The 18342-nt window shown below is 34.1% G+C and overlaps 1 protein-coding gene and 2 long non-coding RNA genes across 3 annotated transcripts in view; 2 read left to right on the top strand and 1 right to left on the bottom strand.

Moving 5' to 3' along the window:
- LOC136033990 (protein virilizer homolog) overlaps positions 1-18342 on the bottom strand; it is a 116130-nt gene that overhangs the window by 28585 nt on the left and 69203 nt on the right. Inside the window, exon 10 of the mRNA XM_065715025.1 lies at positions 4697-4875. Within this exon, the coding sequence (XP_065571097.1) occupies positions 4697-4875 (179 nt within the window). The remainder of the gene's footprint in view (positions 1-4696; positions 4876-18342) is intronic.
- On the top strand, positions 11730-14653 carry LOC136034002 (uncharacterized). The gene is made up of 2 exons (XR_010619089.1): positions 11730-12079; positions 14532-14653. It is a non-coding gene; the product is annotated as an uncharacterized LOC136034002 (long non-coding RNA).
- The window catches only part of LOC136034000 (uncharacterized), a 5063-nt gene continuing 2506 nt past the window's right edge, over positions 15786-18342 (top strand). Inside the window, exon 1 of the long non-coding RNA XR_010619087.1 lies at positions 15786-16614. This is a non-coding gene — a long non-coding RNA (uncharacterized LOC136034000). The remainder of the gene's footprint in view (positions 16615-18342) is intronic.

Raw genomic sequence — 18342 nt, 5'->3', positions numbered from 1 at the left:
GTCCAAGATACGTGACTGAAATAACCGTACCGGATCTGCTCTCTTTGGTGTAGTTGGGGAGGGGGGATTAATTCGGAAAAATAAAAAAAATGAGGTATTTGTAACTTACAAACGGGTGATCAGATCTTAACGAAATTTGCTATTTAGAAGGATCTTGTGCTTTAGAACTCTCATTTCAAATCCCAACCAGATGCGGTGACATTGGGAGGAGTTGAAAGGGGAGACAGGAATTCTTGGAAAACGCGAAAATCGAGGTATCTTACGAATGGGTGATCAGATATTAATGAAACATGATATATAGAAGAATCTTATGTCTCAGATGCTCCATTTTCAATTCGAATCATATCCGAGAACATAGAGGGTTGGAGGGGGAAATAGAAATCTTGGAAACCGGAAATCTTGGAAAACTCTTAGAGTGGAGAGATAGAGATGAAACTTGAGGGGAAGAATAAGCACAAGTTATAGAACCGAAATTGACATAATTGGAACAAATCCGCTCTCTTTGGGGGAGCTGGGGTTGTTAATTTGGAAAAATTAGAAAAATCGTGGCATTTTTAACTTAAGAACGGGTGACCGGATCTTAATGAAATGGTTCTTTGGCGAGTTAAGAGCTTCTGGGCGTACTAGGACGATGAAAATTCGTAGACGTGTCAGGGACCAGCACAAATTCACTTGATAACAGTCGTTTCCCAGATTCGACCATTTGGGGGGGGGGTCTGGAGGGAGGGAAAATCGTGAAAATTGAGGTATGTTTACCTTACGAATGGGTGATTGGATCTCAACGAAACTTGATATATAGAAAGATTTCATGTCTCAAGATGCTCTATTTTCAATTCGGATGGGTTACGGGGAAATTGGATGGTGGAGGGGGGAAATGGAAATCTTGGAAACAAGGAATCTTGGAAAACGCTTAGAGTGGAGAGATCTAAATGAAACTTGAAAGTGTTTGTGTGACACCCCCCTCACGAACAAAAATCCTGGTTTTTGCTCTGTAAAGCAGCTTTCCGAAATACCTTCAAACTTGTTCTAGTTTAGGCACTTTCAGACAAGCTAGGACGATGAAATTTGGCAGGCGTATCGGGAACCAGACCAGATTAAATTAGAAACATTCATTTCCCTGATTTGACCATCGAGGGGGGAGTGGGGGGACGGTTAATTCGGAAAAATTAGAAAAAATGAATTATTTTTAACTTACGAACAGGGGATCGCATCTTAATGAAATTTGATATTTAGAAGGATATTGTGTCTCAGAGCTCTTATTTTAAATCCCAACTGGATCTGGTGACATTGGGGGGAGTTGGGGGGGAACCTAAAATCTTGGAAAACACTTAGAGTGGAGGGATCGGGATGAAACTTGGTGGGAAAAATAACCACATGTCTTTGATACGTAATTGACGTAACCGGAACGGATCCACTCTCTTTGGGGGAGTTGGGGGGAGGGTTAATTCTGAAAAAATTAGATATTTTTAACTTACGAAGGAGTGATCGGGTCTTAATGAAATTTCATATTTATAAGGACCTCATAATTCAGATCTCTTATTTTAAATCCCGACCGGATAGCGTCATTGGGGGGAGTTGGGGGACCGGAAATCTTGGAAATGGGTTAGAGTGGAGGGATCGGGATGAAACTTGGTGGAAAAACTAAGCACAAATCCTAGATACGTAGCCAGAACGGATCCGCTCTTTTTGGGGGAGTTGGGGGGAGGGTTAATTCTGACAAATTAGAAAAACTGAGGTATTTCTAACTTACGAAGGAGTGATCAGATCTTAATGAAATTTCATACTTAGAAGAATCTCATAATTCAAACTTCTTGTTTTAAATCCCGACCGGATCCAGTGTCATTGGGGGAGTTGGGGGGGGGGGAAATCTTGGAAATGGCTTAGAGTGAAAAGATCGGGATGAAACTTGGTTTGAAAAATAATCACAAAACGTAAATACGTGATTGACATAACCGGAACAGATTCACCCTCTTTGGGGGAATGGAGAGGGGGGGGGGGTAATTGAGAAAATATGAGACATTTGTAACTTACAAACAGGTGATCAGATCTTAATGAAACTTGATATTTAGAAGGATCTAGTGCTTCAGAGCTCTTATTTTAAATCACGGTCAGATCCGGTGACACTGGGGGGGGGGGGGAGTTGTAGGGGGACACTGGAAATCTTGGAAACCGGAAATCCTGGAAAACACTTAGAGTGGAGAGATCGGGATGAAACTTGATGGGAAGAATAAGCACAAGTTTCAGATACGTGATTGACATAATTGGAACGGATCCGCTCTCTTTGGGGGAGTTGGGGGGGGGGTTAATTCGGGAAAATTAGAAAAATTGAGGTATTTTTAACTTAAGAACGGGTGACCAGATCTTAATAAAATTCGATATTTAGAAGGAACTCATGTCTCAGAGCTCTTATTTTAAATCCCGACCAGATCTGGTGATATTGGTGGGAGTTGGATGGGGAAACAGCAATCGGGATGAAACCTTCTCAGCACAAAAAAAAAACAAACCTTATGAACCCCCAAAAGCAAAGTCCATAGAGTGTCGTCTCACTTATGAGTCGAAAACCCCCCGCCCCCCCCCCAAATCAAACAAATAAAAAAACCTTTTGAGCACAAGCAAACCAAAACAAACAAACAAACAAACCAAAATAAACCCTTATGAATCCAAAAAACACAATAGAACTCTAGAGTGTTGTCTCACTTATGAGTCAAAACAAGCCAAACAAACAAACTAAACAAATACAAAAATCTTTTAAGCACAAATAAACCAAAAAAAACAACAAACAAACCAAAATAAACCTTTATGAACCCCAAAAAAGTACATTAGAACTCTAAGAGTGTCGTCTCCTTATGAGTCGAAACAAACCAAAAACAAACAAACCAAACAAATAGAAAAAACCTTTTGAGCACAAACAAACCAAAAAAAAAAAAAAACAAAATAAAACATTATAAACCCCCAAAAATACGATAGAACTCTAGAGTGTCGTCTCACTTATGAGTCGAAACAAAGCAAAGAACAAACAAACCAAAATAAACCCATATGAATCCCAAAAAAACACAATAGAGCTCTAGAGTATTGTCTCCCTTACGAGTCAAAACAAACCAAAGAACAAACAAGCCAAACAAATAAAGCAAGTGCTAAGAGCTCATATGGCACTTGTGACGAGGTCAAAAGAGCCAAGAGCCAAGAGCTCATATAGCATGAGCTCTAGCGAAATTCTAAGAATCAATAGATTAATTCAAAAGGAAAATCAGAGGCTTTATGCCGGTCGGGATTTAAAATTTGAGCTCTAAGACACGAGGTCCTCCTAAATATCAAAATTCATTAAGATTCGATCAACCGCTCGTAAGTTTAAAATGGTGCAGGTCCCTGACACGCCTACCAATTTTCATCTTCCTAGCACATCCAGAAGCACCAAACTCGCCAAAGCACTGGACCCCCAAACTCCCCCGAAGAAAGCAGATCCAGTCCGGTTACATCAATCACGTATCTAAAAGATTAGCCTATTCTACACACCAAGTTTCATCCCGATTTCTCCACTCTAAGCATTTTCCAGGATTCCCCCCCCCCCACTCCCCCCCAATGTCACCAGATCTAATCGGGATTTAAAACAGGGCCTCTGAGACATGAGTTCCTTCTAATTATCAAATTTAAAAAGACATCACGAACGGTCACCCGTTCCTTAGTTAAAAATACCTCAACTTCTCTAATTTTTCCGAATTAACACCCCCTCCAACTCCCCCAAAGAGAGTGGATTCAGTCCGGTTATGTCAATCACGTATCTAGGACTTGTGCTTATTCTTCCCACCAAGTTTCATCCTGATCTCTCCTCTCTAAGCGTTTTCCAAGATTTCCGGCCGCCCCAAACTTTCCCCAATGACATTGGATCCAGTAGGGACTTAAAATAAGAGATCTGAGTTACGAGGTTCTTCTAAATATGAAATTCCATTAAGATCCGATAACTCCTTCGTAAGTTAAAAATACCTCATTTTTTTCTAATTTTTCAAAATTAACCCTTCCCCAAAGAGAGCGATTCCGTTCCAGTTATAGGAATTATGTATCTAGGACTTGTGATTATTCTTCCCAGCAAGTTTCATCCGGTCCCTCCACTCTGAGCGTTTTCCAAGATTTTAGGTTTCCCTCTCCAACTCCCCCCATTGTCACCAGATCCGGTCGGAATTTAAAACAAGAGCTCTGAGATACGGTATCCTTCTAAACACAAATTTCATTAAGATCTGATCACCCGTTCGTAAGTTAAAAATACCTCATTTTTTTCAAATTTTTCTGAATTAACCGTCCCCCCACCCCCCCCCTAGATGGTCGAATCAGGGAAACGACTATTTCTAATTTGATCTGGTCTGGTCTCTGATACGCCTGCCAAATTTCATCGTCCTAGCTTATCTGGAAGTGCCTAAACTAGCAAAACCGGGACCGACAGACCGACAGAATTTGCGATCGCTATATGGCACTAAAAACCTTTTGAGCACAAATAAACCAAAAAAAATAAAAAAATAAACAGACTAAATAAACCAACTAGAATAAACCCTTATGATCCCAAAACAAACGATAGAAGTTTAGAGTGTTGTCTCACTTTTGAGCCCAAACAAACCAAACAGACAAACAAACCAAATGAGTCTAAATAAACCAAAACAAACAAACCAAAATAAACCCCTATGATCCCAAAACACAATAACAGTACCTGCTCCATTTCAACATCGGCTTCCTCACCCAATTGCGCTCCAATCCATGCAGGTCCAATGAGTTTTTCTTCATCAACTATTCCTTGAGCGGGAGTCGACATTTGAGTGACAACAACCCGGGTAAGCCACTGACTCCCAAGTGGATCCGCTTGAGGAACATTATATTCAGGCAGCTCAACTAGAATGAAATATTATTTAAATATAATGTAATTCGATATAACTCAACCAGTCACCTAAGAACAAGATAATTTCTCATTAAAGGCAAACTTCAGTTTTTCTGTTCTATTTAGGCTGAGTTATTGAAAAATATAAGCTCTTTGGCATGAGCTAACCCCCTAAGCCTATTAAATCAACTTATGGTACATAAATTCCGCTTAAATATGAGAGCTTTAATATAAGTGAACAATGAATATTGAAAACTAATAACCAATCATTACTCGATCTATAAACTGCCAAAAAAAAATAAAACTATTAATTCCAGGTGGTCATTTAGAAAAAGAAGCAACATAAAGCAAGTTCAGTTTTGCTACAATATCCATTTTTTGGGTTTTCGAGATAGGTTTTTCTGTTACTTCCATAATAGACAATATTACGTTAACCGGATCCTTAATCCGGTTAACGTAGATGACATCTTAATCAGTTGGTAATACTTGCATTCAGATTAATACGAAACATTAGCTTTTTATTCTTAAAAGAATTTGAGCTATCCAAAATTGTTAAAAAGTCCTAAAAGTAAGTTACCCTTTTTACTTATGTAAATTAAACTAGGCCTTTCAATCTTGAGTTTTTCGATGGCCAAGGAGCCAGATGGTTAGGTTCTCAGGTTAAATCATTTCCTTATTCCATGGATTCAAGATGGCAACAGTGTTCAATGTTATCCGCAAATATTTTGTTTGTCCGAGGTAACTTTGAACATATGTTCGAAGTTACTCTTATCTAACTTTAATATTGATTTCAGAGTTCTGTACTGGCCAATTGTTGAACTTTGCATTGAATTGAGGTTTACTCTGTTGTTTAGATTTTTCACGTCTCTCTTAGATCTTTCTCTGAGTTCCTTAATTTCAACAAAAGAAACTGGTTTCCCCGAAAGTTTTTTATAATTTTTTTTATCCATTTTTGTTACGTTTTTACGATTCTAACACATATTTTTTGTTGGGAGGGCTCAAATCTCCTAAACCCCCTTCCCTTGGATACGACCTTGCATGGAACCTAATTTTCCATTTTTCGTCCATACTCATTTTAACAACGCTACCTTACTTTTGTTGTTAATAAAAAGTGAATTCCAGAAACGTTCGTAAATACAGGCGCAAATCGATAATTTTCGTTTAACATTGACCTTCGAGGAGATTTCGGAGAACTTCTTTTTTTGAGGGGAGGACTCAGAGAAAGGTGGGAAAATCTGGGGATACAGTATAGAACAATTTGGTTGCAATACCAAGCGATTTAGCTTAAATCGGCATTTAAATCTTTTTACATTAGCTAAAGAATCAATCAATGAATAAATGAAACGCTACTAATGAAAAAAAAAAAAAAAAAAAAAAAAAAAAAAAAAAAAAAAAAAAAAAAACAGGGCTGCGGCAAAAAAATATAATTATAATTAGTAGACATAGATCTTTTAATAAACACAAGCTATTTTAATGTTATGGCCATAATGTGGATGTTTTGATTCACATCACATTTTTAAGGTTATTTGGCAGCTGCTGGTGAAATTCAAGGTTTTGTTTTGCTTGTTTTTTTGTTTTTTTTCTTCGGTCTATGTCGATTAGTCGATTAATGAACAAACGGAACGTTTCCTATCGAAACAAAAGCGAAAGACACAGGGCTGTGACAAAAAAGAAGAAGATAATTACAATAAATTGTATATTACCATCATAAAAAGGTGTTTTGATGCCATAGTTGAAAGATGGCTCTTACAGTAGAATTTTAGTGCGGCTTTTTACGGTTTTTTGTCAATCTAGTTTTCAGTAGCTGGTGTATTTCCATTTTTTTCTTTTTTTTCAAGATTTTCTTGCGCTAGCGATAGCAACATTTTTTTTTTCATCAAAAATTTATATATATATCTATCTATATATATAAAAATAAGTTGTCTGTCTGTGGATGTGTGGATGTGTCAGGTGACGTCACCTGAAAAAACTGGATCAGGTGACGTCAAAACTGAAAAAACTAAAAAAGGCAAAAACTACAAAAAAAACTAAAAACTAATAAAAAAAATAAAAAAGCTAAAAAACTAAAAAAACTAAAAAAAGGCAAAAACTACAAAAAAAAACTAAAAACTAATAAAAAAGCTAAAAAACTAAAAAAACTAAAAAAAGGCAAAAACTACAAAAAAAACTAAAAACTAATAAAAAAAATAAAAAAGCTAAAAAACTAAAAAAACTAAAAAAACTAAAAAAAAGGTAAAAAACGAAAAAAACTAAAAACTAAAAAAAACTAAAAAAAAAGGAAAAAACTGAAAAATAAGCTAAAATAAAGGTAAAAACCAATAAAAAACTAAAAAAAAAAACTGAAAAAACTAAAAAAAGGCAAAAAACTACAAAAAAAAACTAAAAACTAATAAAAAAAAGTAAAAAAGCTAAAAAACTAAAAAAACTAAAAAAACTAAAAAAAGGTAAAAAACTAAAAAAAAATAAAAAATAAAAAAAAACTAAAAAAAAGGAAAAAACTGAAAAATAAGCTAAAATAAAGGTAAAAACCAATAAAAAACTAAAAAGAAAAAACGGAAAAAACTAAAAAAAATTTTCATCTAAAAAACTAAAAAAAACTAAAAAAGGTAAAAACTAAAAGAACTAAAAAAGAAAAAAATAAATGACGAAACTCAAAGAGAAAGCGACCAGGACAAAAGGAATGTTCGATTAGCAATCAACAAAGCACCGGGAAGCACCGGGACACAGGGAGTATGAATGACGACCAGGACATAAGTAAAAAAAAAATTAACAAAACTAAAAAGAAGTTAAAAACTACAAAAAAACTAAAAAGAAAAAAAAACTAAAAACTAATAAAAAAACTAAAAAATCTAAAAATCTAAATAAACTAAAAAAGAAAAAAAAAGGAAAAAAATAAAGGAGAAAAACAAAACTAAAAAAAGAATGTATATACAGACCGGTACACCGGGATACAAATGACGACCGGGACACAGGGAATATAAATGACGACCGGGACACAGGGACACAACTACAACGGGGACACCGGGGGAAACAGGGGGATATAAATGACGACCGGGACAAAAAAACTAAAAAGAAAAAAAAACTAAAAACTAATAAAAAAACTAAAAAATCTAAAAATCTAAATAAGCTAAAAAAGAAAAAAAAAGGAAAAAAATAAAGGAGAAAAACAAAACTAAAAAACGAATGTATATACAGACCGGGACACCGGGATACAAATGACGACCGGGACACAGGGAATATAAATGACGACCGGGACACAGGGACACAACTACAACGGGGACACCGGGGGAAACAGGGGGATGTAAATGACGACCGGGACACCGGGACAGGGAATGGTCGATTAGCAATCACCATCAACAAAGCTCAAGGGCAATCATTAGAATCATGAGGTATAGATCTGAATACAGATTGTTTTCCCATGGACCATTATATGTTGCATGTTCAAGAGTCGGTAAACCTGACAATCTATTTATATGCAAAGACAATGGGACAGCAAAGAATGTTGTATATTCGCAAGTTTTACGTAGTTAAAACCATATATATATATATATATATATATATATATATATATATATATATATATATATATATATATATCTATCTATATTCACAGGTGGGACATAGGGACACAACTACAATGGCGCGTAACTATTATGGCGCGTAACGACTTACGCGCTCGGGGGGGCTTGGGGGGGCGCGAAGCGCCCCCACCAACTAGGTGTTGGGGTGGCGCGAAGCGCCACCCCAACAGCTAGTATATATATAAAAATAAGTTGTCTGTCTGTGGATCAGGTGACGTCATGTTTCTGTGTCGACTGACGTCATGAAGTTAGATGTCGTCATTTTTGCTATGACGGTGACGTCATTAAAGATATTTAAGACATATATGTTCACGTAGAAATCTATTAATGTTTAAGTTTAAAATGACTGACGAACTTACAATGGCAAAAGCCGATGAAGATGCTCAAAGAGTCTATGCCAAAAAACTTGCTGCTGATAGAGAAAGTCAGAAAAGAAAGCGTGCCGAGGAATCAAAAGAACAGCAAGGAAACAGGCTTGAGGCTAAAGAACGCAAAACCGCGCAGTTAGATGAAGATCCACCTGGACAGCGAGAGTCAAAACATCAAAACTGAAAATGATAGCGATGATGATTGGGTTTGGGATTTTGACTTGGATAAGGTCATCAATGCCTACCAGATTTTAGTTAAAAAAACAAAGGTTCGGCGATATGTATTTCATAGTGAAGCTGAAAAATAAAGAAGAAAAAGAAAACTGAAAAAAGAAAAAATGTAAAAAACTAAAAAATACTAAAAAGAAAAACACTCAAAGAGAAATTACAGACCGGGACACAAATGACGACCGGGACAGAGGGAATATAAATAACGACCGGGACACTCAAAGAGAAATTACAGACTGGGATACCGGACACAAATGACGACCGGGACACAGGGAATATAAATGACGACCAGGACACAGGTATTTAAGAATATCGTTCAAAGACAAATTTTTAATTGTAAGAAGACCGTTGAAAGAGAAATTTCTAATTGTAAAATGACTGAAGAACCTACAATGGCAACGGTACCACCATCGAAGTAGATAACCAGTGGGTTTACGGCCAACCTACCATCTTCAAAGATACCACGATAGGAAGACTCTACACCGTTCACCCCAATCAACATGAATGCTTCTTTCTACGCCTGCTTTTGGTGAATGTACCCGGTCCGACATCCTTTGAGTATTTGAGAACTGTAAACGGTACTATACATGACACTTACCGTAGTGCATGCCAAGCTCTGAATTTCTTGGAGAATAACCAACACTGGGATAACTGCAACAATGACGCGTGCGAAACGTCAACCCCAAGTCAAATTCGTGCACTTGCTCTCCATCAGCTCCTACAGAGTTATGGGAAAAATATAAGTCAAAAATGTCCGAAGATATACTCCATCGAAAACAGTTAGAGACGTCAGATATGACTTTTGATTTTACATCAGAAATTTATAACTACACTTTAGTTATTATAGAAGATATGTGCGTACGTATGGCAAACAAACCTCTTCAGGATTTGGGAATGCCTGCACCTAACCCTATCGCTGCTGTTTCGACATGTGTAGAATTGGATCGTGAACAAAGTTACAGTACGAGTGATCTATTGTCGTATGTACAAAATAACATTTCCAAGTTAACGTCGGAACAAAAAGACATTTATGATACGATAGACTCAATTTCAGGACGTATACAACTACCTGCTGATTTCTGTAATTTAGTGACGTCCAAAAATGAATTGATTGAAAAAGTATTTCCGAATATTCTAAAAAATTATAAAAATAATAAATGGCTAAGTGAAAGAGCGATTCTCGCACCCAAAAATATAGACGTCCACGAAATCAACAATATTGTTTTGACCAAGATTCGAGACCAGGCAGTCCTTTGCAGGTCAGTCGACACAGTTTTGGAACCAAATGAAGCGGTTAATTATCCATCTGAATTTTTAAATTCCATAGATCTTTCAGGGTTTCCACCACACGTGCTACAACTAAAAATAGGTGTATACCAATAATACTTTTAAGAAATATCAACCCACCAAAGCTTTGCAATGGCACGCGACTTGCCGTAAAAAAAAACAATGGAAAACCTAATAGAGGCCACAATCTTGACAGGGCCTTTTGAGGGTGAGGCTGTTCTTATTCCTCGCATTCCCATGATTCCAACAGATCTGCCTTTTCAATTTAAAAGATTGCAATTCCCAATTCGATTAGCATTTGCAATCACCATTAACAAAGCTCAAGGTCAATCATTAGAAAAATGTGGTATAGATCTTAATACTGATTGTTTTTCCCATGGACAATTGTACGTTGCATGTTCGAGGGTCGGTAAACCTGACAATCTATTTATATGCAGCGACAATTGGACAGCGAAGAATGTTGTATATTCGCAAGTTTTACGCAGTTAATTTGTATTGTATCTATCTATCAATCTATCTATATAAAAACGAGTTGTGTGTATGTATGTTTGTTTGTAAAAAGAGCGTTTGCATATGACGTCATTATTAGTACATACGGCTTTGTATATGCACAGACAATGGGAAAGCCAAAGAATGTTGTATATTCGCAATTTTTACGTAGTTTAACTCCTGCAGACGAAATGAATGCTTGCCTGAAAAATTCTAATTTATGGGCACACGTAAAAATATTAAAATTAACTACACATATGCGTGTCCGATTGCAAAACGATGACTCTGATCAAACATTTTCAGATCAATTGCTGGCAATTGGAAACGGAAAGCTTCCCAGTAGTGGGAAAGCCAAAAATGTTGTATATTCGCAATTTTTACGTAGTTTGAAACACATATATAAATCTATCTATATTCACAGGTGGGACACAGGGACCTAACTACAATGGCGCGTAACTAATATGGCGCGTAACGAGACTTACGCGCGCGGGGGGACTTGGGGGGGCGCGAAGCGCCCCACAAAACTAGGTGTTGGGGTGGCGCGAAGCGCCACCCCAACAGCTAGTTTTATATAATATATATATAATATATATATATATAATATATATATATAATATATATATATATATATCTATATATATAAAAATAAGTTGTCTGTGGGATGGATGGATGGATGGATGTGTGGATGGATGTGTCAGGTGACGTCACCTGAAAAAACTGGATTAGGTGACGTCAAAACTGAAAAAACTAAAAAAAAGGCAAAAAACTACAAAAAAAACTAAAAACTAAATAAAAAAAAATAAAAAAGCTAAAAAACTAAAAAAACTATAAAGGTAAGAAACCAATAAAAAACTAAAAAAAAAAACTGAAAAAACTAAAAAAAAGGCAAAAAACTACAAAAAAAAACTAAAAAACTAATAAAAAAAGTAAAAAAGCTAAAAAACTAAAAAAACTAAAAAAACTAAAAAAAAGGTAAAAAAACTAAAAAAAATAAAAAAAATAAAAAAAACTAAAAAAAAGGAAAAAACTGAAAAATAAGCTAAAATAAAGGTAAAAACCAATAAAAAACTAAAAAAAAAAAAGGAAAAAACTAATAAATGACGACACTCAAAGAGAAAGCGACCAGGACAAAAAACTAAAAAAAAAGGCAAAAACTACAAAAAAACTAAAAACTAATAAAAAAAATAAAAAAGCTAAAAAACTAAAAAAACTAAAAAAAGGTAAAAAAACTAAAAAAACTAAAAACTAAAAAAAAACTAAAAAAGGTAAAAAACTAAAAGAACTAAAAAAGAAAAAAATAAATGACGACACTCAAAGAGAAAGCGACCAGGACAAAAGGAATGTTCGATTAGCAATCAACAAAGCACCGGGACACAGGGAGTATAAATGACGACCAGGACACAAGTAAAAAAAAAAATTAACAAAACTAAAAAGAAGGTAAAAAACTACAAAAAAACTAAAAAGAAAAAAAAAACTAAAAACTAATAAAAAAACTAAAAAATCTAAAAATCTAAATAAACTAAAAAAGAAAAAAAAAGGAAAAAAATAAAGGAGAAAAACAAAACTAAAAAACGAATGTATATACAGACCGGTACACCGGGATACAAAATGACGACCGGGACACAGGGAATATAAATAACGACCGGGACACAGGGACACAACTACAACGGGGACACCGGGGGAAACAGGGGGATATAAATGACGACCGGGACAAAAAAACTAAAAAGAAATAAAAACTAAAAACTAATAAAAAAAACTAAAAAATCTAAAAATCTAAATAAGCTAAAAAAGAAAAAAAAAGGAAAAAAAATAAAGGAGAAAAACAAAACTAAAAAACGAATGTATATACAGACCGGGACACCGGGATACAAATGATGACCGGGACCCGGGACACAGGGAATATAAATGACGACCGGGACACAGGGACACAACTACAACGGGGACACCGGGGGAAACAGGGGGATAACCTGACAATCTATTTATATGCAAAGACAATGGGACAGCAAAGAATGTTGTATATTCGCAAGTTTTACGTAGTTAAAAACCATATATATATATATATATCTATATTCACAGGTGGGACATAGGGACACAACTACAATGGCGCGTAACTATTATGGCGCGTAACGACTTACGCGCGCGGGGGGGCTTGGGGGGGGGGGCGCGAAGCGCCCCCACCAACTAGGTGTTGGGGTGGCGCGAAGCGCCTATATATATATATATATATCTATATATATAAAAATAAGTTGTCTGTCTGTGGATGGGTCAGGTGACGTCACCTGAAAAAACTGGATCAGGTGACGTCAAAACTGAAAAAACTAAAAAAGGCAAAAACTACAAAAAAAACTAAAAACTAATAAAAAATAAAAAAGCTAAAAAACTAAAAAAACTAAAAAAAGGCAAAAACTACAAAAAAAAACTAAAAACTAATAAAAAAGCTAAAAAACTAAAAAAAACTAAAAAAAGGCAAAAACTAAAAAAAAAACTAAAAACTAATAAAAAAAATAAAAAAGCTAAAAAACTAAAAAAACTAAAAAAACTAAAAAAAAGGTAAAAAACGAAAAAAACTAAAAACTAAAAAAAAAGGAAAAAAACTGAAAAATAAGCTAAAATAAAGGTAAAAACCAATAAAAACTAAAAAAAAAATTAAAAAACTAAAAAAAAGGCAAAAACTACAAAAAAAAACCTAAAAACTAATAAAAAAAGTAAAAAAGCTAAAAAACTAAAAAAACTAAAAAAACTAAAAAAAGGTAAAAAACTAAAAAAAATAAAAAATAAAAAAAAACTAAAAAAAAAGGAAAAAACTGAAAAATAAGCTAAAATAAAGGTAAAAACCAATAAAAAACTAAAAAGAAAAAAAGGAAAAAACTAAAAAAAATTTTCATCTAAAAAACTAAAAAAAACTAAAAAAGGTAAAAACTAAAAGAACTAAAAAAGAAAAAAATAAATGACGAAACTCAAAGAGAAAGTGACCAGGACAAAAGGAATGTTCGATTAGCAATCAACAAAGCACCGGGACACAGGGAGTATAAATGACGACCAGGACATAAGTAAAAAAAAAAACTATCTATATATATAAAAATAAGTTGTCTGTGGATCTGTGGGATCGTGGATCAGGTGACGTCACCTGAAAAAACTGGATCAGGTGACGTCAAAACTGAAAAAACTAAAAAAGGCAAAACTACAAAAAAAACTAAAAACTAATAAAAAAAATAAAAAAGCTAAAAAACTAAAAAAACTAAAAAAAGGCAAAAACTACAAAAAAAACTAGAAAATAATAAAAAAAATAAAAAAGCTAAAAAACTAAAAAAACTAAAAAAACTAAAAAAAGGTAAAAAACTAAAAAAACTAAAAACTAAAAAAAAACTAAAAAAAGGAAAAAAACTGAAAAAATAAGCTAAAATAAAGGTAAAAACCAATAAAAAACTAAAAAAAAAAACTGAAAAAACTAAAAAAAGGCAAAAACTACAAAAAAACTAAAAACTAATAAAAAAAGTAAAAAAGCTAAAAAACGAAAAAAAAAAAACTAAAAAAACTAAAAAAAACTAAAAAAAGGTAAAAAACTAAAAAAAATAAAAAATAAAAAAAAACTAAAAAAAAAGGAAAAAACTGAAAAATAAGCTAACATAAAGGTAAAAACCAATAAAAAACTAAAAAGAAAAAAAGGAAAAAACTAAAAAAATTTTCATCTAAAAAACTAAAAAAAAACTAAAAAAGGTAAAAACTAAAAGAACTAAAAAAGAAAAAAATAAATGACGACACTCAAAGAGAAAGCGACCAGGACAAAAGGAATGTTCGATTAGCAATCAACAAAGCACCGGGACACAGGGGAGTATAAATGACGACCAGGACATAAGTAAAAAAAAAATTAACAAAACTAAAAAGAAGTTAAAAACTACAAAAAAACTAAAAAGAAAAAAAAACTAAAAACTAAAAAAAAAACTAAAAAATCTAAAATCCAAATAAACTAAAAAAGAAAAAAAAGGAAAAAAATAAAGGAGAAAAACAAAACTAAAAAACGAATGTATATACAGACCGGTACACCGGGATACAAATGACGACCGGGACACAGGGAATATAAATGACGACCGGGACACAGGGACACAACTACAACGGGGACACCGGGGGAAACAGGGGGATATAAATGACGACCGGGACAAAAAAACTAAAAAGAAAAAAAAACTAAAAACTAATAAAAAAACTAAAAAATCTAAAAATCTAAATAAGCTAAAAAAGAAAAAAAAAAGGAAAAAAATAAAGGAGAAAAACAAAACTAAAAAACGAATGTATATACAGACCGGGACACCGGGATACAAATGACGACCGGGACACAGGGAATATAAATGACGACCGGGACACAGGGACACAACTACAACGGGGACACCGGGGGAAACAGGGGGATGTAAATGACGACCGGGACACCGGGACAGGGAATGGTCGATTAGCAATCACCATCAACAAAGCTCAAGGGCAATCATTAGAATCATGAGGTATAGATCTGAATACAGATTGTTTTCCCATGGACCATTATATGTTGCATGTTCAAGAGTCGGTAAACCTGACAATCTATTTATATGCAAAGACAATGGGACAGCAAAGAATGTTGTATATTCGCAAGTTTTACGTAGTTAAAACCATATATATATATATATATATATATATATATATATATATATATATATATATATATATATATATATATATATATATATATAAATATATATATATATATATATATATATATATATATATATATATATATATATATATATATATATATATATCTATCTATATTCACAGGTGGGACATAGGGACACAACTACAATGGCGCGTAACTATTATGGCGCGTAACGACTTACGCGCGCGGGGGGGCTTGGGGGGGGGGCGCGAAGCGCCCCCACCAACTAGGTGTTGGGGTGGCGCGAAGCGCCACCCCAACAGCTAGTATATATATATATATATATATATATATATATATATCTATATATATAAAAATAAGTTGTCTGTGGATGGATGGATGGATGTGTCAGGTGACGTCACCTGAAAAAACTGGATTAGGTGACGTCAAAACTGAAAAAACTAAAAAAAAGGCAAAAACTACAAAAAAAACTAAAAACTAATAAAAAAAATAAAAAAGCTAAAAAACTAAAAAAACTATAAAGGTAAAAACCAATAAAAAACTAAAAAAAAAACTGAAAAAACTAAAAAAAGGCAAAAACTACAAAAAAAAAACTAAAAACTAATAAAAAAAGTAAAAAAGCTAAAAACTAAAAAAACTAAAAAAACTAAAAAAAGGTAAAAAACTAAAAAAAAATAAAAAATAAAAAAAAAATAAAAAAAAGGAAAAAACTGAAAAATAAGCTAAAATAAAGGTAAAAACCAATAAAAAACTAAAAAAAAAAGGAAAAAACTAATAAATGACGACACTCAAAGAGAAAGCGACCAGGACAAAAGGAATGTTCGATTAGCAATCAACAAAGCACCGGGACACAGGGAGTATAAATGACGACCAGGACATAAGTAAAAAAAAAAAAGGCAAAAACTACAAAAAAAACTAAAAACTAATAAAAAATAAAAAAGCTAAAAAACTAAAAAAACTAAAAAAAGGCAAAAACTACAAAAAAAACTAAAAACTAATAAAAAAGCTAAAAAACTAAAAAAACTAAAAAAAAGGCAAAAACTACAAAAAAACTAAAAACTAATAAAAAAAATAAAAAAGCTAAAAAACTAAAAAAACTAAAAAAAACTAAAAAAAGGTAAAAAACTAAAAAAACTAAAAACTAAAAAAAAACTAAAAAAGGTAAAAACTAAAAGAACTAAAAAAGAAAAAAATAAATGACGACACTCAAAGAGAAAGCGACCAGGACAAAAGGAATGTTCAATTAGCAATCAACAAAGCACCGGGACACAGGGAGTATAAATGACTACCAGGACACAAGTAAAAAAAAAAATTAACAAAACTAAAAAGAAGGTAAAAACTACAAAAAAACTAAAAAGAAAAAAAAACTAAAAACTAATAAAAAAACTAAAAAATCTAAAAATCTAAATAAACTAAAAAAGAAAAAAAAAAGGAAAAAAATAAAGGAGAAAAACAAAACTAAAAAACGAATGTATATACAGACCGGTACACCGGGATACAAATGACGACCGGGACACAGGGAATATAAATAACGACCGGGACACAGGGACACAACTACAACGGGGACACCGGGGGAAACAGGGGGATATAAATGACGACCGGGACAAAAAAACTAAAAAGAAATAAAAACTAAAAACTAATAAAAAAAACTAAAAAATCTAAAAATCTAAATAAGCTAAAAAAGAAAAAAAAGGAAAAAAATAAAGGAGAAAAACAAAACTAAAAAACGAATGTATATACAGACCGGGACACCGGGATACAAATGATGACCGGGACCCGGGACACAGGGAATATAAATGACGACCGGGACACAGGGACACAACTACAACGGGGACACCGGGGGAAACAGGGGGATGTAAATGACGACCGGGACACCGGGACAGGGAATGGTCGATAAGCAATCACCATCAACAAAGCTCAAGGGCAATCATTAGAATCATGAGGTATAGATCTGAATACAGATTGTTTTCCCATGGACCATTATATGTTGCATGTTCAAGAGTCGGTAAACCTGACAATCTATTTATATGCAAAGACAATGGGACAGCAAAGAATGTTGTATATTCGCAAGTTTTACGTAGTTAAAACCTTATATATATACTAGCTGTTGGGGTGGCGCTTCGCGCCACCCCAACACCTAGTTGGTGGGGGCGCTTCGCGCCCCCCCCAAGCCCCCCCGCGCGCGTAAGTCGTTACGCGCCATAATAGTTACGCGCCATTGTAGTTGTGTCCCTATGTCCCACCTGTGAATATAGATAGATATATATATATGGTTTTAACTACGTAAAACTTGCGAATATACAACATTCTTTGCTGTCCCATTGTCTTTGCATATAAATAGATTGTCAGGTTTACCGACTCTTGAACATGCAACATATAATGGTCCATGGGAAAACAATCTGTATTCAGATCTATACCTCATGATTCTAATGATTGCCCTTGAGCTTTGTTGATGGTGATTGCTAATCGACCATTCCCTGTCCCGGTGTCCCGGTCGTCATTTACATCCCCCTGTTTCCCCCGGTGTCCCCGTTGTAGTTGTGTCCCTGTGTCCCGGTCGTCATTTATATTCCCTGTGTCCCGGGTCCCGGTCGTCATTTGTATCCCGGTGTCCCGGTCTGTATATACATTCGTTTTTTAGTTTTGTTTTTCTCCTTTATTTTTTTTTCCTTTTTTTTTCTTTTTTAGCTTATTTAGATTTTTTAGTTTTTTTATTATTTTTTAGTTTTTTTTTCTTTTTAGTTTTTTTGTCCCGGTCGTCATTTATATCCCCCTGTTTCCCCCGGTGTCCCCGTTGTAGTTGTGTCCCTGTGTCCCGGTCGTCATTTATATTCCCTGTGTCCCGGTCGTCATTTGTATCCCGGTGTACCGGAGTTGTGTCCCTGTGTC

This window comes from Artemia franciscana, chromosome 12 (genome assembly GCF_032884065.1).
Source record: "Artemia franciscana chromosome 12, ASM3288406v1, whole genome shotgun sequence".
Taxonomy (NCBI): Eukaryota; Metazoa; Arthropoda; class Branchiopoda; order Anostraca; family Artemiidae; genus Artemia; species Artemia franciscana.
Note: the sequence above shows the minus strand (reverse complement) of the source record. Positions and strands in the feature narration are given on the sequence as shown.